Below are 20,650 nucleotides of genomic sequence, written 5' to 3'. Positions count from 1 at the left end.
CTTGTAATTTTCCTCTTACACCTTGCTTACTGGTGCATTGGCGAGGGTCAGTGCTTTGCTTCCTTCCACTCCATCTTCCCAGCCATTGTTAGTGTATACACGTCCATAGATCATATCTGTGGTCTTTCCCAGCAACCAGGCTCTCGTCCTATCTTCTTTACTCTTGTCCATGGGCATGGCAACTCCTTCAGTGTGATAGCCTTGGTTTCCCCTTTTTCTGGCCCTTCTGTTATGTATTGCAACTCCTCACTGAGCTACAGTAATTGTTCATCATGGCTAATGTCTTCATTTAACTGTCTTCTTAGGGGAACGTCCCTTTTGACATCCATCTCAATGTTGCTGTCTTCCTTTGGAATCTTCCTCGTGTTTGGAACATTTCGAGATGCATCAAGCATTGCGCTTTTGCCGAAGGTATTTCAGTGCAAATTAATGTTCTCGAGGCACGCAAGGCATAGAGGATTAAAGAGCAGACATAGCAGCTCTCACCGGTGGTGTCTCTACCAACCTTGTACATGTGTTTACACCACATGTTGTTGGTTACCCATGCTGCGTCTGAGAGATATGTTTACTCCCTTCATGTCTGCATTAACACTGTGTTTACCTCTTCTTACCTTGGCAGCAGTGTCTCCCCGTCCCTCTGACACGGTAGGCCTTCCTGCTTGGGTCTGGGAAATGTTAGTAGGGGGTACAGCGGTAATGCTCATCATTACAAATAATTGCTACAGGACCACCCCCATTATTCCACTGGGTATTAATAGTTTCATCACGATGACAACCGTCTTTATTAGCCCACCCATAACCACTTAGGCTGCTAGATCCTTGCAGGTGATGAGACAATAAAGTTGCCCGCCTGAAAATCGCAAGAAATGCGTTAATAGGTTAGTACTCGTCAGTACCCTCAAGCTCCGTGAACTAAATCACTAAGGGCAAAAATAAAAACCTCCTCCCAGACCTTTCTTACTGAGGGTTTCTCAATGTGGGTAGGACGGGGTATGCACTGAATTCAAGTTGGGGAAGAGTTTGTGCTAGGTAGTCAATGAAAGCAAGGAAATGTACTTCAGGGGATCGTGCTCTAAAGCGTCTGGGTCTTCTGATAGAGTGGACAAACTGGTTGCAAAATGCTTCGGGGTGATTAATGGGAGGAAACATCAAGGAAATTCCATACACAATTCTGACAACAGCTGTCGGGTGCACAAAATATCAATTACTTCTTCACAACATGTGTGTGCGGAAAAAGGGTTATGTCATGTAAATTTATTTCTGCTGTCTACTGTAACGCTCACCTGATTCCCACGGAGGCGAAGGTCTGGCTTCGAGTGCTGATGCTTCTTCAATGGTGAAGCGCAGGACTCTGAAGATGGACAGGAAGGGCCCTCTACTCTGGCTTCTCCGGCTCGCAGGAATATTCCCCTGTGCGTGAAAAGGGAGTATTACCTACTGACTGAGTTATGCTCAAGCCTCCCACTCTCTTCCAACCCTCCACGATACCCTTCCACGATTCCCTGTGAAGTCTCACCTTAGGGTCTGAAAGGACGAGCTCTCCATCCTGCTTCTGACGCAGGGGCGCGTTGAACCCAGTTACTTCACTGGATTGAGGTTGGATGGGAGTTCAGGTAAGCTTGATTATACTGGTAAGGCGCTGTAAAAGTTCTGTTGCAAGTTCAAAAGTTCAAGCTTTAAATAATAATGTTCATTGTCTTTTTCAGGTGATGAATGAAGATTCCTTTGGAGACTTCTTGCAACAAAGCGCTGATGTTGATGTCTTTTCCCCATAGGGGCCGGGGTTCGGAATGCTGAAGATATGGCGCCGACCCGAAGTGAAACGTGCAGTTCCAGTAAAGATCTGGTAAGTCCTAGATGAGCGCTCAGGTAATGTTTTTGCATTCGCTCATCTAATGTCTGTCTTTTTTCCCCATAGGGGCCGGGGTCCTGCTTGGAAGCAGCAAGACCCGAAATGAAATGGGAATGACCCAACAGGTAAGTCTTAGAAGGAAACTGAGCTTTTCCTATTCCCTTCCTTCTCTCACCTCTTATTCTTGTCTTTTTCTCTAGGCTCTGGGAAGTGGCTGTGTATCCGGATGATCGCTGCTGAAGATGGAGGAACCCAGGAAAGGTGAGTGAAATGCAGCGCTGCAGCGATCGTAATGAAATGCTTTTAAAAATGATGTCTTCCCTTTCAGGATCGTCGGTGATGTCTCCGTGGTGCAGATTAGCTGGTAGGTCTCTTGTCTCTCTTTGCAGGTGACCCAGGATGCTGACAGGCGTGGCTGAAGTCCAGATGCAGGAGCTGACACGGTGAGCGTCCAGCTGCGAGGAGCAGAACAACGCGAAGCGTGAGTTGCTGATCGGGTGTGGTTTAAATAGCTTTGGAGGAAGTTCCAAGTGTGTATCCTTCCTCCGATCAGGTGTGTATCCTTCCCCGACCACACCTGGGTGGAAAGTAGTCCCACAGGTAAAGTAGTTCCTATTCAGGCCTCAAGAGGGCCTGGATGTGGCAGCATGGTCTGCATCAGGTAAGTGCACATTAAAACACTTGCACACATGTCTAGCTACATGAACACATGTCTAGCTTTATGAGCCTGGTGCCTAAGGTGCCAGGAGAGAGGTCCAACATGAGCCTGGCGCCTAAGGCGCCAGGACTGCGTCCAAAGGGCCCCAGCTTGGGCCCGCTGGCACTCCCCTGGGGGAAATGATGCCTGCCTCTGGGGTTGCTGGGTCGGACCTGGATCCTTGGAGGTAGGCATCATGACAGTAACGCCCCCCCCCCTCCTCAAGGCCCCTCCCAAGGTTCTTCCCTCCGGGGGTTTGGGCTTGTTCGGAAATCTCCGGTGAAACCTTTGTACTAATCGAGGTGTGTGGACATGGTTACTAGGCTCCCACGATCTCTCCTGAGGTCCATATCCCTTCCAGTCAACAAGATAGAAGAGTTTCGACTTTACCACCTTGGAGTCTAAAATGTCTTTAACTTCGAATTCTAATTCCCCTTCAATTTGAACTGGATCTGGAGGCTTGGACAATCGGGTTCCTGGTTGTACTGGCTTCAAAAGTGATGCATGAAAAACTGGATGAATACGCATGTTGGACGGTAGATCCAGTTTAAAGGCCACTGGGTTGATTATAGCTTTGATGGGATAAGGTCCTATGAATCTGGGATTGAAGGTTCGCGGGCCCTTGAGGGGTAAATGTTTAGTTGCTAGCCATACCTGGTCTCCTACTTGGTAAGGAGGAGTTTTACTTCGGTGCAAATCAGCGTTTTCTTTATACTTTTTCTTGGCTTGCTGTAAATGAGTTGCAGCTTCTTTGAAGGCTCGGGTTATTGTGGAATGCAGATGATTTACTGCGGGCATTTCCAGGGTCAGAGGTGGATCTAGATCAGAGGTCCGAGGATGGTGACCATACAAAGTATAAAAGGGGGTTTGTCCGGTTCCAGAATGCACTGAATTGTTGTATGCATATTCTGCGATCCAAAGGATGTCTTTCCAATTTAACTCGGATTGGTGTAACATGCACCGAAGATATTGCTCGAGAGTCTGATTGGTTCTCTCGGTTTGTCCGTCGGTCTGGGGGTGGTGGCTGGTGGATAACCGCACATCTATTTGTGCTAGTTGGCAACACTTCTTCCAAAAATGTGAGATAAATTGACTTCCACGATCCGAGACTAAAATGGAAGGGAAACCATGTATGCAAACTATATTCTCCAGGAATTCCTTGGCCAAGGTGGAAGCTGAAGGCAAACCCTTTAAAGGGATAAAGTGGGCCATTTTGGAGAATAGGTCCACAATTACAAGGATTGTGTTGTAACCAGCACAAGGAGGCAGATCTGTTATAAAGTCCATTGACAGGGTGTGCCATGGTGCCGGTGGAATATCCAAGGGTTGAAGTAGGCCGGCTGGCCTTTTCTTTTGAGCCTTGTTTTGGGCGCAAATTCCACAAGACAGTACAAAAGACTTTCTTTTCTCCAAGAAGGCCACCAGAAGTGGCGTTTGATTTTTTCCTCCGTTTTAGCGATACCAGGGTGTCCTTCCATTAAAGATTCATGATGATGGGCAATAACAAGTTCTTGCAATTCTTTACTTGGCAGAAACAACCGCTCCTGGAAGTAGGGTAAGTCATCCTTAACGGTGTAATGAGGACCCTTTTGACTCCATTCCAGTAAGGTTGAAGAGTCTAGAAGTTGTTTTACTTGCGTTTGGATGTCCTCAATAGATTGCAATGAAGTTAAGCCTAAGATTCTTTGCTCAGGTATGATGGGCACAGGTTCTAAGCTCGAATTAGGTTCTTCCATGCCAATCCGGGATAAGGCTTCTGCTTTTCCATTCTTGCAGCCAGGGCGATAGGTAATTACAAAATCAAATTCCGCAAAGAATAGAGCCCATCAGAGTTGTCGTGAAGATTGAGCTTTGGCCGTCTTTAAATACTGTAAGTTTCTGTGGTCCGTAATTACGGTGATGGTGTGTCTTGCCCCGAGAAGGTAGTGACGCCAAGCCTTGAAAGCAGATTTGATGGCCAGTAACTCTTTATCGGTAATTGCGTAGTTGATTTCAGGAGGAGAACATTTTCTGGACCAAAAGGCCACTGGGTGTAGTTGGTTAGTTTTTGGGTCTCTTTGCGACAGGACAGCTCCCATGGCCGAACTGGAAGCATCGGTTTCCACTATGTACGGGAGATCTGGGTGCGGGTGCTTCAATACAGGTGCAGAGGTGAATTTGGTTTTCAGGTCCTGGAAGTCTTGTTCGGCCTCAACAGTCCATTCGAAGCATTTGTTTTTCTTTAGGAGAGCGGTGATGGGTTGGACTGTTCGGGAAAATTCCGGGATGAATCTTCGATAGAAATTGGCAAAGCCGAGCATGCTCTGAACTCGCTTCACCGAGCTTGGAGATGGCCATTTCAGGATGGCGTCCACCTTTCGCGAGTCCATTCGGACTCCTTGCGGTGTCCGGATGAATCCGAGAAACTCAACTTCTGTGGTATGAAAAACGCATTTTTCGAGTTTTGCAAATAGTCTGTGCTGGCGCAGTTTCTCAAGAACTGCCCTAACCTGTTTTCTGTGATCAGATTCTGAAGAAGAGTACACCAGGATGTCGTCAATGTAAACAATGACGCAGACATCGATAAGTTCCCGAAGAACATCATCCATAAAGTACTGAAAGGCGGCAGGTGCATTGCACAAACCGAAGGGCATCACCTGATATTCGAAGAGCCCAAATTTGGTGCGGAATGCAGTCTTCCATTCGTCACCTTCTTTTATGCGCACCAGGTGATAAGCTCCTCGGAGATCTAACTTGGTGTACACACAAGCGTCTTTCACCTGGTCGATAAGCTCAGGGATCAAGGGCAGAGGATAACGATTCTTAATCGTTATTTGATTTAGGGCGCGATAGTCTATACACGTTCTAAGGTCGCCTTCTTTTTTTGGCACGAAGAACAGAGCTGAAGAGACAGGAGACTTGGATGGGCGAATAAAACCATTGGCTAGGTACTGATCTAAATACTGACGCAAATGCAGGTTCTCAGGTTCCGTAAGAGCATAAATCCTACTACAAGGTAGTTGAGCATTGGGTACCAGATCGATCTGGCAATCATAAGACCGATGGGGAGGTAACGTGTTAGCCTGTTCTTTCTGAAAAACGTCTTGGAATTCTTGGTATTCTGACGGTAGCTGTACAGGGGTGGAAGTTGCTGTGGCTAGACCCATAGCTGGATTTCTTGGATAACAAGTTGGTTCACAATCAGGAAAACTTATCTTCTTTGCTCGCCAGTCAATTCTGGGATTATGTGTTTCTAACCAAGGAATTCCAAGAATTACTTGAAATTGTGGGGCCTTGATCACATCAAACACGATTGCTTCCCGATGTCCATCCTGACCCACCAGTGTCACTTCAACAGTGGAATGCGTTACAGGCCCTGAGGCTATTTCGGTTCCATCTACTGTAGTAATGACACCTTGGGTTACTTTCGGGCGGAGAGGAAGCTTAATCCTGGAAGCCAATTCACGGTCTATGTAATTTCCAATAGCTCCACTGTCGATGTATGCTTTTATAGCATGCAACTGCTGAGGCTGTTTTGGGTCCACGAGCACCATTGGCATGACGAAATGCGAGGTCAAAGAGTTAGTTTTCAAGCTCGGCAAGCGGACCCCTACGCTTGCCGGGCTAGGTCGTTTCCCGAATCAGGTGTCACTAATTCATTATCAGTAGCTCCAACCACCTTCTTAAGCGGTTTAACTGGACAATTTCGAAGAAAGTGCTTGAGAGTGTCGAGCGAACAATCTTTCCATGCTGGCCTGGAAGCCCTGAAAATTCTGGAGAATGGGATCATCCTGATTTACCAATGGAATAGACCAATCGGCAGCGCTGCCACTGAGGTAAGATAGTATAAAGGCTACCTTGGTCTGGTCGTTAGGGAAGGCTCCGGGTCTGCATAGAAAGTGTAAACGACATTGGTTCATAAAGACGGCATATTTCTTGGGATCCCCCGCAAAACTTTCAGGTGGGGCCAAAGGCATGTGTCCAGGTAGATTCATTTGTACCGGGTTACTCAAACCCATTGATGTGGAAATGTCTCCGGAATTAGGTAAAGGAGTGTGCCCTGCCTGGGCCTGTAATAACCTTTTGGCTAGGTCATCAGTTCTTTCCTTAGATAAGATCAGTTCTCTTTTGAGAGCGTTAGTCTCCTGGCGGGCTGAGTGCACCTCTGCCCGTAATTCCCCCAAAAGCTGGGCCAGCTGGTCAGTCTCGGAAGTCTCCATAGCGCCCGGGTGGGAAATTGTGGGTAGGCTTCGCGTTCTGTAACGCTCACCTGATTCCCACGGAGGCATTGGTCTGGCTTCGAGTGCTGATGCTTCTTCAATGGTGAAGCGCAGGACTCTGAAGATGGACAGGAAGGGCCCCTGTACTCTGGCTTCTCCGGCTCACAGGAATATTCCCCTATGCGTGAAAAGGGAGTATTACCTACTGACTGAGTTATGCTCAAGCCTCCCACTCTCTTCCAACCCTCCACGATACCCTTCCACGATTCCCCGTGAAGTCTCACCTTAGGGTCTGAAAGGACGAGCTCTCCATCCTGCTTCTGACGCAGGGGCGCGTTGAACCCAGTTACTTCACTGGATTGAGGTTGGATGGGGGTTCAGGTAAGCTTGATTATACTGGTAAGGCGCTGTAAAAGTTCTGTTGCAAGTTCAAAAGTTCAAGCTTTAAATAATAATGTTCATTGTCTTTTTCAGGTGATGAATGAAGATTCCTTTGGAGACTTCTTGCAACAAAGCGCTGATGTTGATGTCTTTTCCCCATAGGGGCCGGGGTTCGGAATGCCGGAGATATGGCGCCGACCCGAAGTGAAACGTGCAGTTCCAGTAAAGATCTGGTAAGTCAAAGATGAGCGCTCGGGTAATGTTTTTGCATTCGCTCATCTAATGTCTTTGTCTTTTTTCCCCATAGGGGCCGGGGTCCCGCTTGGAAGCAGCAAGACCCGAAATGAAATGGGAATGACGCAACAGGTAAGTCTTAGAAGGAAACTGAGCTTTTCCTATTCCCTTCCTTCTCTCACCTCTTATTCTTGTCTTTTTCTCTAGGCTCTGGGAAGTGGCTGTGTATCCGGATGATCGCTGCTGAAGATGGAGGAACCCAGGAAAGGTGAGTGAAATGCAGCGCTGCAGCGATCGTAACAAAATGGTTTTAAAAATGATGTCTTCCCTTTCAGGATCGTCAGTGATGTCTCCGTGGTGCAGATTAGCTGGTAGGTCTCTTGTCTCTCTTTGCAGGTGACCCAGGATGCTGACAGGCATGGCTGAAGTCCAGATGCAGGAGCTGACACGGTGAGCGTCCAGCTGCGAGGAGCAGAACAACGCGAAGCGTGAGTTGCTGATCGGGTGTGGTTTAAATAGCTTTGGAAGAAGTTCCAAGTGTGTATCCTTCCTCCGATCAGGTATGTATCCTTCCCCGACCACACCCGGGTGGAAAGTAGTCCCACAGGTAAAGTAGTTCCTATTCAGGCCTCAAGAGGGCCTGGATGTGGCAGCATGGTCTGCATCAGGTAAGTGCACATTAAAACACTTGAACACATGTCTAGCTTTATGAGCCTGGCGCCTAAGGCGCCAGGACAGAGGTCCAACATGAGCCTGGCGCCTAAGGCGCCAGGACTGCGTCCAAAGGGCCCCAGTTTGGGCCCGCTGGCACTCCCCTGGGGGAAATGATGCCTGCCTCTGGTGTTGCTGGGTCGGACCTGGCTCCTTGGAGGTAGGCATCATGACATCTACGCACACAAGTGTCTGTTTGTACTCTCGCTGCTTGGGAGCGTTGGACCATAGGATGGCCAGGTTTCCCTAAATCAGGAATGTTTGTGCGCTCTTGTAGTTGGAGATCTTTTGCATTGGCCCTGTCGATCGCTCCTCCCTCGTTGCCAGGTGTGGCCGCCACTTTGTAAGGCTTGATATCTTGGATGTGATTCCAGGCGTTTCTCCCTTCAAGTCTAACAGCTTTGTCCGTCAAGGCCTGCACTCTGTAAAAAAGAAATGGAACTTCCTAGATTCATAGGACCTCACAAAGTTTCTTAGGAGCACCAAGTCTCCCACTCTTACTGAATGTTCAAAGTTAATATCAGAATCTGTATCGCTGCAGTTGTTTTCTTCGTTGTCTTCAGGCGTGCCCCGGATCTGCTATATCTGGCGAGAGAGAAAAGACGCACTTGAAACCAGGTAATTAACAGAATCATACATCTCTTGCCCAAGTATCTCTGCACTACTCTCACAATCTTTGAGTGTCCTAGTGGGAGGAGCCAGGGGTAGATTCATGCGCTGTCCTGTCACCACCTCGTGGGGTGTTAAATGGAGGTCGGACCCTGGCTTATTGCACAGTTCAAACAGTGCCAATGGTAGGTAGGCAGTGTAGCCAGTTATTTTTGGTGCTGTGCCGAGTTTTGGCAATGCACTCCTTCAGGAGTCAATTGAGGTGTTCACACACCCCATTTGCTTGCGGGTAGTACGCACAGGCAAATTTGTGTTTGATTCGTAGCAGGGTGGTGATATGTTGAAACAGTTAATTGGCAAAGTGAAGGCTGTTGTCAGACTGCAGGACCTCACACACTCCCCATCTTGGAAAAACCTCCCGGACCAACACTTTGCTGCTCTAAGAGCGTCAGCATGTGAACAGACCCCAGCCTCAATCCACCTGGAGAATGGTCAGACAACCACTATCATGTAGTGTATCCTTGACACACTTGGATCATATCCACGTGGAGATGCAAAAATGGCCCTTCCGGTCTTGGTATGGCTCCTCTCACAACTCTCAGGGTGTGCGCAGCAGTGAACTGCTGGCACATTAAACCGGTACTAATGACATTTTCTACATGCTCATTCAAATTTGGACAGAACCATGATTGTCCAATTCGTGCAGCAATGACCTCTTTCCCTGTGTGTGTTGGATAATGTAGCTGTGCCAGTGCTTTTTTCAGTAAGGCCAATGGCATTACCACGTTCCCTTTGTTATTCTGTCGCCACAAGGCATCTGTAGGGGACATAGAACATCCTCTCTTTACCCAGAGTTCTCTTCTCTCGTGGTGCAGCTCCCTGTAGTTCCACAATTTGTTTTTCTGGTAGATGGTTGTACCCTTCCCTCATCAACATGTGTCTCACTCCTCCCAGGGCGTTGGGTCTCTGTCAGTTCCCACAGGTCCCCAAAATAGGCTGCGCACTTGGCCTCAGTCTCTTGCCTCATTTCTCCTTGATATTGAGTCTTCCCCCTTTGGTGTATGCCTGGCACTTCACCAATGCTAGTTCTCTGAGATAGGTGATCACATCAATTAGTTTGCCTAACAAGAGCACATGTTGCACTGGGGTCCCATCTGCCCTTCTCAACCCTCCCCATAGCCATCGCACCAATCCTGAATGTACTGTTGATGATATGTACGCGCTATCAGAGTAAATTGTCACCCTTTTGCTGTGTTCTAGTGTCAATATGAGAGCACTACTTCTGCTGCTTGTGCTGAGTAATGAGATGGTAATCGTGCATCCACAACCACCTCACTTGTCCCGTCCTCTTTTAATCTCACTACAGCAGTTCCTGTCCTCCTGACCCCATTAGTCTGGTTAATGGTCGATGAACCGTCATGTAAAGCATATCTGCCCCTCTTTCCCCACCCCCTCCCCCCAATACCCCCTTCAAGTGCATCCTCCTCCACCTTGCGTGTCTCACTGAACAGTTCTATGTTCTTTGCGCAGTCATGGGCATAGTCTCCTGGTTGGTAGAAATCTGCCAAAAATAATGTTGGGTTTACAGTCTTGCACCTTACAATCCTCAATCCTGACTTGGATAGTATGACTTCATACCCTGATGATCCCTGCGTGGTCAGTGTGCTGTTTGGCTTGTGCAGTATCGCAAACGGGGCGTGCGCCACTAAAGAGTGGAGGTGCACCCCATTGTCACTACTGATGCTCTCTTCTCCATTGCGAAGGTTGCAGCAGCCAATGATTGATCGTACAGAGAATGTCCAGTCATCACTGGGTCAAGCTGTCCACTGTAGTAAGCAATTGGCTTACGGGCCATGCTTGTCTTCTGAGTCAGAACTGCTCTCATCACTACACCGTTGGTGTGGGAAAATAGGAAGAGTTCCCTTTTGTAGTCTGGGGTCCCCAACACTGGTGCGGTACATATGGCCATTTTCAATTCCTCAAATGTCTGTCATTTATGTGGTCCACTGTAGTGTCTTTGTTCCATTCTGAGCCTCTTTAAGTGCTCTTCGTTGTCAATGCGTATTGGTGCTAGCATTCCAATAAGTAATGGCATTTTAAACTGTTTGAAAAAGATTGTATAGTACAGTTACTTAAAAATGCCCCATTGTGATTTCAATGAAGGGGTGGGTATTTTTCTAAACTCTGCAAATCACAATCCTGACCACCTCAAGGAACAGTATGGCTTCGAAAGAATTTGGAACAAGCACTTAAAGAGTAAAGAGAACGTTCTGGAAGAGAGATTAACAGAAGAGGGAGGGGTTTTCTCAGGTTGTTTTTGAAACAGTAGTGGTGTAATGTGTCATAGATGATCAAACACTGATGAAGTAACTGCGGCTTCTCTTAACTTTTAGTTGAGTCTGATAGAGAAAAAGGATTTCATCTCGATATTGAAGATTACTTGTCTGGAGTTTTGACACTTGCAAGTGAATTGGTAAGAGCCAAGCAAATGCATGATGAAATTTAATTAAGTTTATTGTTTTGACTTTTAGTGATTAATGAAATATACAACCAAGAGTATGTTTAAATCGTATTTCCTCAAAATGTGTCTACGTGTTAAATAAGCTTCTCCAGCATGGGGTCTGGCATGGATTCACATGCTCATGAATATTCCCCGTCGTCAGGCCGGGAATCCTCGGTAAAGAAAAAATCAGTATCAGTTTCGTTTCTGTCTTTCGTAGTAGTAACCAATCACTGATCTCTGCGTCATACTGACCACATCCAATGACTGCCCTCTACCTAAGCCACGCCTCTGGCAGCCATCTTCAGATTTTTACCGCACGTTCAAGTGTTGGGAGTCCTCGTGCTTAGCTCTCGAGCTTTTACTGCGTGTTTCGCGCTTTTTCAGGTGAATTTTCACATTTTTTCGGTTAATCGAGCCTCAAGCTCCACCGTTTCTACTCCCGTTAACGGCTACCCGTTGCAGGATTTTCCTAGGCCCCTCAAGGGTGAAGATTTCGTCGAATCAACTTCTTGGAGGATTCCAGAAGATTCGCGGCCTAGTTCGAGATGGCCCAGGATGTGAGTTCGTCGCCCGGACCCAAACTGTTTTGCAGCTGCCCTGGATGCGGGCTGCAGAATGTGTTTAAGGAAGACGAACATTCGTGATGCCTCTACTGTCTTCATGGGGACAAGCCTCATGTAGAGAAGGACTGCCAGTTCTGCAAGAACTTGTCGAAGCGGACCATGAGGGACTGTCGATCCCGTCTCGCCAGCTGGTTGGAGAAGGGCTCAACGGGTGAGAAGAAGAAGAAAGGGTCCGAGCGGGCTTCTAAGTCCTCTGCGGGCGCCCCGGCGATGGGGGCCCAACACCAGGCCAAGCGCCGCGAGTCCGCTGGCTCCGGGAGCGCCGAAAGGTTGGGCTCTTCGGTCGCCAGGCAGGGCGCACCTTCCCCGGCACCGTCAACCACGAGCCAGCGCTCCGGTTCGGGGAAGAGGAAGTCCGAGACCCCGGGTAAGCTTCGGGAGAAGCCCCGTCCGATCTCGGAAGAGGGGGAGCGAGGCGTCGCCCCTTCCCCGAAGGAGAACGCCCGGGACGCACCTAAGGTGGTGAAGGCCCATACCCAGCAGGCAAAGGCCTCTATCGAGGCGATCGCAGCGACTCTGGCCAAGCCGGCAGAGACCCCGCCAGCGGAGACTGCCTCCGGGACTAGAGTTTCCCTGCCGCCAAGGAGGGAATCCTCTTTTCAGCCCATCGTCGTGGCCGCCATGGTGGAAGAAGCGAGGGGGGGCACGGTAGCCTCCTTGAGCTCGGAGTCAGCCTCGGAGGAGGAACTGACCGAGGCCGTGAGGAGCCTCGAAGTTCAATTCGAGAAGGTTCGATCCCGTAAGGAAGATCCTCGGGAGATAACCGAGGAAGACGACGATGGCGTGGAAGAGCAGCCTTCCCTTCCGGCGCGGCCGGAACCTAGGCCTCAGGATGGACGGTGGCCATTTTGTCTGCGATCCAGTCCTTATGCTCTGAGATAAGGACGAGATTCCCACGGCCCAGGCCGGAGGACCCGCAACCTGGCCCGTCGGGAAGTCCTCAGAACAAACGACGGAGGACCCAACCCTCTCCTCCGCTCGCCCCCGTAAGGCCTACAGTTCCCTCCTCTTCCTCCCAGGAGTCGGGAGATGACGGTGCGTTGGGCTCGACGATGGGTTCTGAGGGCGACGGAACGGGTCTCTCGTCTCCCGTCGCACGGGCCTCGCCGCCCGACGAGATTGGCTCATTCCACGCCATGATCGCCAGGGCGTCCGAATTGTTCCAGCTCTGCCCGGAGGAGCAGAAAAAGGAAGGTTTCCTCTATCAGCGCCGGGAGGCCAAGAGGAAGCCTGTCATCGCGGTGCCTCTAATCGATGACATCTGGGAGGAGGGCCTGTCGGTTCTCAAAAATCCCTCCACAGCACCAGCCAAACGGGACCGGTACGAGAAGAAGTACCGGGTCCCCGAAACCGCTCCCCTGTGCCTCAGGGCCCAGCCAACGCCAGACTCGGTCGTCTCGGCGGCGGCGAAGAAGAAAGCGGCGGGGTCAGGAGCCTCGACGTTGAATTCCCCGCCGGGCGGCGAGGGAAAGAAGTTGGACGCCATGGGGCGGCGGGTCATATCGTCGGCGATGACGATCAAAGCGGCCAACGCCCTGGCGATCGTGGCCCGTTACGACAGGGAGCTCTGGTTTAAGCTGGCCCCCATATTGGACTTCCTGCCAGACGACAAGCGGTCCGAGGCCCTGGAAATACTGCAAGAGGGCGAGATGGCGTCGGACCACGCCATAACGGTGGCAACCGATATGGCCGATACTGGGTTCCGCCAGCTGGGCAACGGTGTTTGCCTATGACGACGGGGTTGGCTCCGGGCGACTGACTTCCGTCAGGACGTCCAGACCAGGGTGTTGGACATGCCGTTCGACGGCAGCAACTTGTTCGGGAAGGCGGTGGACGAATCCCTCCAAGCCATAAAAACGGAGACGGCCCGCGCCCTAGGAACCCTTCAGCAACGACGGCCCTTTCGGAGCTCCGGAGGCAGACCGGGTACCTCCAAGGGATCCAGCGGTGGCTCGTCGTCCTACCGCCAGGCGGCACGCTCCTCGTCTCAGGAGGCCTACAGGGGTCGCAGCAAGCAGGGAGAGCCTCGCCGCCGTCGGCAAGGTGGCCAGGGCGGCAAGGCCACCACCTCCAAGCAGGACTGAACCAGCCGTGGTCTCGGGCCCCCACCGAAGCACCCCGGTGGGAGGCCGGCTGACGAATTTCGTCGCCGTGTGGAAGTCCATCTCCACCGACCGTTGGGTGCTGGATACCCTGGCAAGAGGACACTCTATGGAATTCCTGAAGAAGTGCCCTCACGTTCCACCTGTGGCCAGGAAGGAAAATCACGTCCCGCAACTGCTGTTGGAAGTACGGGCGATGCTCAGGAAAGGCGCCATCGAGCTTGTCCCGAAGAGGCTCCGGGGTGTACTCAAGGTACTTCCTCGTCAGGAAGAAGACGGGCGGCTGGCGCCACATCCTGGACCTTCGTCGTTTGAAAAAATACATCAGATCACAAAAGTTCAGGATGGTCACCCTCCAGCACGTACTGGGACAGCTGGAGGAAGGCGACTTTCTATCGTCGTTGGACCTGGAGGATGCATACTTCCACGTTCCCATCCTCAAAAGTCACCGAAAGTTCCTCAGGTTCGTCGTCCAGGGACGCCACTACCAATTCAGAGCACGGCCGTTCGGATTGAAGTCGGCCCCCAGGGTCTTTACCAAGTGCCTAGCACCAGTGGTGGCGCAGCTGCGCCTGCAGGGGATTCACATCTACCCCTACCTGGACGACTGGCTCATCCGCTCAAGGACGAGGGAACTCGCCGTCGAACACACTGCGAGGACCGTCCAGCTACTCACAGACCTGGGATTCGCCATAAACTACCCAAAGTCCCACCTGGTGCCGTCGCAGGTGGCCCTGTTTCTGGGAGCAAAGCTCGATACAGTGAGGCGCCTGGCGGCCCCGTTGGAAGAACGGACGAAGACGATTCTAGGCAGAGTGCGGCGCCTGCTAGCCACGGACGTGGCCAGGGTGAGGTCCATCAAGTCCCTCCTGGGGATGATGTCCTCTTGCATCTACCTGGTGCGCCTCTGCAGACTACGGATGCGCCCTCTTCAAGAATTTCTCGACGCCCGTTGGATGCAGGCGGCGGGCACCTTCGAAGACAGGGTCCCCCTCAACGAGGTGTTCCGGCGGGCGATTCAGTGGTGGGGCGTTCGAGCGCACCTCACGGCGGGCAAGGACTTTCAGACGCCGGCGTACCTGGAGACGGTGACGACGGACGCCTCCCTGGAAGGTTGGGGCGCCCACACCGGAGATCTCCACGCAAGAGGCCTCTGGCTCCCGGAGGAGAGGCTCCTGCACATCAACATCCTGGAACTCCGAGCCGTCTTCTGGGCTCTCAAATCGTTCCTCCCGTCGCTCAAGGGCAAGGTGGTGCGGATCTTCACGGACAACACCACGACAATGTTTTCCATACGGAAGCCGGGAGGCACCAGATCCCAAGCCCTATCCAAGGAGGCACAGGATCTGTGGCACTGGGCGGTCGCCCAGGGGATGTTCCTGGTTCCCTTCCATCTGGCAGGAGAAAGCAACACCATCGCTGACTCGCTCAGCAGGGAGCTGCGCGCGTGTCACGAGTGGGAACTGCGCCAGGATCAGGTGGATCAACTCTTCCGACGATGGGGCAAACCCCAAATCGACCTGTTCGCAACAGCGACGAACTCGAAGTGCAAGAGGTTCACCAGCAGGTTTCCCCAGCCGAGAAGCATGGGCGATGCGTTCTCGTTCCCCTGGGACGGCCTATACCTGTATGCGTTCCCTCCGTTGCTGCTTCGACTCATCAGCCAACTCAAGAGGTCCCGGTGCAGGATGATCCTCGTCGCACCGGCGTGGCCGAGGCAGATCTGGTTCCCGGACCTTCTGGACTTGTCAACGTCCCCTCCCATCAAACTGTCGGCGGACGCAGACCTTCTCTCCAGAGGAGGAGGCGCCATCTTCCACCACGACCCGGCGTCGCTGAACCTGCAGGCCTGGCTCCTGCAGCGCTAGAGTTTGGAGGCTACGATATACCGGCCGATTGCAGAGAGGTTCTTGCAAAGGCCAGGGCGTCCTCGATTCTCAAATGCTACGGTCATAAGTGGAAGAGGTTCTCTATCTGGTGCCGAGCACAGAAGATCAACCCCCTACGGATTACGGCCCCTCAAGTACTGCCGTACCTGCTATCGCTGGCAAACGCTGGGCTAGCCCATGCCTCCATTAAGATTCATCTGGCGGCGATCTCCAGATATACCAGAACCACAGGACGGACGTCCCTGTGGTCCCATCGACTGGTGAAAGAGTTTATGAAAGGACTGTTCCGGTCGTTCCCGCCGGTGAAGGCCCCGGCCCCGGCGTGGGAACTTAACGTGGTGCTGACCAGGCTCATGGGGGCCCCCATTCGAGCCGATGCACTCCGCACCAATGAAGTTTGTGTCGTGGAAGACTGCATTCCTGGTGGCCATTACCTCCTCACGACGAGTGGGAGAGATCCAGGCCCTATCCTGCAAAGCACTGTACTTGACTTTCCATGCCTCGAGGGTGGTGCTTAGGACGCACCCCTCCTTTATGCCCAAAGTGCCGTCGGACTTCCATCTTAACGAGCCCTTGGTGTTACCTGTTTTCTTCCCGTCTCCTTCGTCGCCGGCCGAGAGGACTTTGCACTCGCTGGATGTGGCTAGAGCGCTGAAGTTCTACGTGGACCGCACGAAGAGTTTCCGGAGGACATCACAGCTGTTCGTGAACTTTGGACCTGTGAATCAAGGGAAGGCTCTCTCGAAGTCTTCTATTTCCAGATGGCTCTCCGGCTGCATCATGCACTGCCACCGGTTGGCTAACCGACCGCTGCCAGGCCGTCCGAGAGCCCATTCGACCAGAGAGATCGCTGCTACTACGGCGTTCTTATCTGGTGTGCCCTTGCTGGACATCTGCAGGGCTGCTACGTGGAGGTCGACGCACACCTTCACGAGATTCTACTGCGTCGATCGGGATTCCAGGGAGGAGTCCAGGGTCGGCCAAGCAGTGCTGCGCAACCTGTTCGCTTAAGGTGAGCCTGGTGAGGAGGTAAGAGATGCTTAATGTTGAGTTTTTTGTATTGCTTAATGTTGAGCCTTTTGCCACCCCCCGTGGTTGTGCATGTGTGTACTGCTATTTATTCTTATATTCATGAGCATGTGAATCCATGCCAGACCCCATGCTGGAGAAGGAACAAGTTACTTACCTGTAACTGTTGTTCTCCAGCATGAGTCTGGCATGGATTCACATGCGAACCCTCCCGCCTACCCCTCTGCGGCTCTTCACTTGGTCATACTGCCTCTTCACGTGCTACCAAATCTGAAGATGGCTGCCAGAGGCGGGGCTTAGGTAGAGGGCAGTCATTGGCTGTGGTCAGTATGACGCAGAGATCAGTGATTGGTTACAACTACGCAAGACCAATCAGAAACGAACTGATACTGATTTTTTCTTTACCGAGGATTCCCGGCCTGACGACGGGGAATATTCATGAGCATGTGAATCCATGCCAGACCCATGCTGGAGAACAACAGTTACAGGTAAGTAACTTGTTCCTTTTTGTCTATTTTTTTGTGAAATGTCTTCCATGTGAGTTTATGTGTAACCTCTGTTGTATACTAACTTGCCTCCTTCATCTGTCCATTCTTACCCCTTCAAAGGGGAGCAGTTGGGTAGGTATAATGGCCCTGAATAGTAATTTATTTAGATTTGTTTTGTGTGCCTTGCTTCTAACAGTCTGCAGTGTCTTCACATCAGAAACCGACACTCTTCGTGTATCCGTAGTTAAGGGCAACATTCACAGTGGTATAGTGGCACCCACATCTGCCCATGTTTAGGGCACCACAAGCTGGTGAATGGGTGACTATCTTTTAGTTAGAGTACAGAAGATTAGGAATGTCATTGGTGCATATTTGTAGTGGACACCTCTGCATTGGAATGTGGACTTGGATCATTAGTTTATTTGACATGGGGCATTAAAGTAGTCTCCTTTTCTCAAACGATTTGGTGCGCACTATTGTACAACAATGGCATCTTGGTTTGACTGCACTTTAAGATGGCATTGTATGGAGGGCTTACTGAACAGGCTCATTTTATAATCCATACTTTGCACCTAGAAAATAATGCAAATTTAAAGATGGGGTTTTTCAGGCAGCAATATTAGAGCCGCTGGCTGTGGGGCTGATCTCATGCCACTGATTCAAATATATCAGCAGAGTTGTGTGGATGGAAGCAGGGGTAGGTGGATTTTGTGGGTGGAAGCAGCGGTAGGTGGCTTTTATGTGGCTGGTATGCTGCCTATTTTGAGGCTGCTAACATGGGTGTTCAACAAATAGGTTACACTGGCACTTGGCTTAAAGGAACACAGTCCAGTAGGATATGTTTTGCAGGTTGAGTGTCTTCTTATTCACTGCTTTCTTGACTTGAAGCTTGCTGAAGCGTAGTATTGCAGCTTGTATGGCTATATATAAAAAAAAGACACATACACTTAAAAACTGCCTGTTTCATCTTTTGGAAGAACATGCAGGCTTTTCTTGTTTTTTGTCTTGAGTGAAACACTACCAAAGTTCTGCACATTTAATCTCTAGTAAAGTGTTCCTAATTTCAAATTATGTTCCTTTCTCCTTTTCTTACATAGTCGAGGCTGGCTGTGAATAGTGTCACTGCCGGGGACTATTCCCGGCCCCTCCGCATTTCCACTTTCATCAACGAGTTGGATGCCGGTTTTCGTCTCCTTAATTTAAAGAACGATTCCTTGAGGAAGCGGTACGACGGCCTCAAGTACGACGTGAAGAAGATTGAGGAGGTGGTTTATGACCTTTCCATCCGAGGACTCAGCAAGGAAAAGACATCTGAAGCTGGTGCAGAAGAGAAATAGATGATTGTGGCTGTGGGTCTTCACTTACCCTACAGAGTTGCCACAAGTGTAGGTGGCCAGGAGGCATAAGTCCAGCCTCTTTACTCTTGTCTTTGGAAAGACAAACACCTATAAACAATTGATGTTTCAATTAGTAGCAACGCATATAGTAGGTGTTAGAAGTCCCCTTTTTTTGTTGGATTTTGTATGAAAACTGTATACATTTGAAATTGTTTTTTCTTTACCAGGTTGACTGTAAGTGCTACTTTGCCTAGTTTTTACAATCGCTGCATTTCTGAGGTCACACTTGGTGACGGTCGCTCTCCCACCACTGTAAATTACAGTTACTACCTGCTCCATGAGTGGACTACTCTGAACAAAACCCTCAGAGCTATCCCAGATGTTCATGAGAGAATCTGTGACACGCACATTCCTGTATGAAGTTCTTCACAGGCTGCTGTCACACTTTAACGTTTAGAACATTTTTCTTTGGCCACTGTTTTCTATTTAGAACGGCTGCACATTTACTCTCCAGGTCAGCTGATATCTTGTGGTTAGGTTTTCTCTATAAATGTACTGGTCCATCAGCAAAATATTAGCGGAGTGGCTTAATCTTGCTCAGTTTTGTATTGTCTGTGTGCCTTTTTGCTAAACTACATGCTAATGGGTGCACAGCTTTGTGTGCAGGCTTGTAAAGCAGCATGTCAGTGTTTAGTAATGCTTAGTGCTTGTTCCATTTAAACAATGTAGAGTCTCTTTTTGCTGGTGTAAGGTACTGCAATTTGTACCCACTAGTGTCATAAATATGGGCCACCTCCTATAATGGCGTAGCTAAAACAAGGCCTTCCAGAATTTACTTACATTTGAATGGTTCAGCAACCACTTAATGATAGTGTAGTGCATTTTGTGTGGGTAAATGTGGTTGTTTGAGCAGTAAAAAAACAAGATATAACCTGTTTAAAATATGTGAAAGGCTCTTGAACCAAAGGAAACATTCTGCTTGCTCAGATCTTCATGCTTTTCTTGTCTGGGAAACCAATGAAATGTAAAGAACGTCCTTTTAAAGCATGAACATTCTTCAGTTAGTACGTCTCCTGATGTACTGCACGTATCTAGAAATGCAACGGTTCATTTTGCCCCAAAGTCTCCTTCTATAACTGGTGCCTAATAATTATACAGGTCTTTCCCTGAGGCCTTACGCATCCAGTTATTTATAAAGTTTGCATCATAACAAGAAGAAAAGTTTCAATTTGCTCAATGGTTGACCTTTACAAACCAGGGGATCTGAATTTAGAACTATTTAATTGTCCATTGCTAATACTAAAAAGGTACTGAATGTTGACATTGACATATTTCAGACCGTTAGTCAAGGAAGCAATTGTGGGTGTGCTTCCAGATATTATATGTACTCTTTCCAGAAAACACTTGCTGTGGATTTTGGCCTACATTGTGCCCATCCTATTCTGTTAGTCCTGCTAAGCAAAGATCAAAGTTAGCATGTTAGTGTTTGCTTTTGCTCAAGTTTTGTTAGATTGTGCATGGACATATCTTCAGTCATGTTCTGCTGGTTTAACTTGTGTTGTCTTGCAACTTTGGGATAGATGTTACCAAACACAAACTGTTTTTTTTTAAATACTGTTTAAATAATTGATGACAAGCATTGATGTAGATCAACAAACATATTTGTTGCCTGTGTTAAGCCATTCAGCGAGAATCGCTGGATTTGTTTTAAGCAATAAAATCCTTTATAAGCTTTTGACGTAAGGAAAACTGGTGACTGCTTGTTTTTCATTGTTTTAATTTGAATGTTTTCTCGGTTTGCATTAAAGTTATACAATTAGTAAAACATTGAATCCAATTGTAAATAAAGCAATGGTTCCAAGTTAGTAGTTTTGGGCTACAGGTTCAGTCTAAGATCCACAAACTCTCCTCTCCCTCATACATCTGCAGGATAAGGGTTATACTCTTGTTTAATCTCATCCAAAGGAACAATGGCCAACTTAAATCCACAGTGTTG

The 20,650-nt window shown here is 49.5% G+C and overlaps 1 protein-coding gene across 1 annotated transcript in view; it reads left to right on the top strand.

The window, feature by feature from the left end:
* Nucleotides 1-20,403, top strand: part of TSN (translin) — a 195,208-nt gene extending 174,805 nt beyond the window's left edge. The window contains exons 5-6 of the mRNA XM_069616699.1: nucleotides 11,077-11,156; nucleotides 18,415-20,403. Of these exons, the coding sequence (XP_069472800.1) occupies nucleotides 11,077-11,156; nucleotides 18,415-18,654 (320 nt within the window). The 3' untranslated portion in view covers nucleotides 18,655-20,403. The remainder of the gene's footprint in view (nucleotides 1-11,076; nucleotides 11,157-18,414) is intronic.
* The last annotated feature ends 247 nt before the right edge of the window (nucleotides 20,404-20,650 follow it).

This window comes from Ambystoma mexicanum, chromosome 9, assembly GCF_040938575.1.
Source record: "Ambystoma mexicanum isolate Mex_15411 chromosome 9, UKY_AmexF1_1, whole genome shotgun sequence".
In the NCBI taxonomy this organism is placed as follows: domain Eukaryota; kingdom Metazoa; phylum Chordata; class Amphibia; order Caudata; family Ambystomatidae; genus Ambystoma; species Ambystoma mexicanum.
Note: the sequence above shows the minus strand (reverse complement) of the source record. Positions and strands in the feature narration are given on the sequence as shown.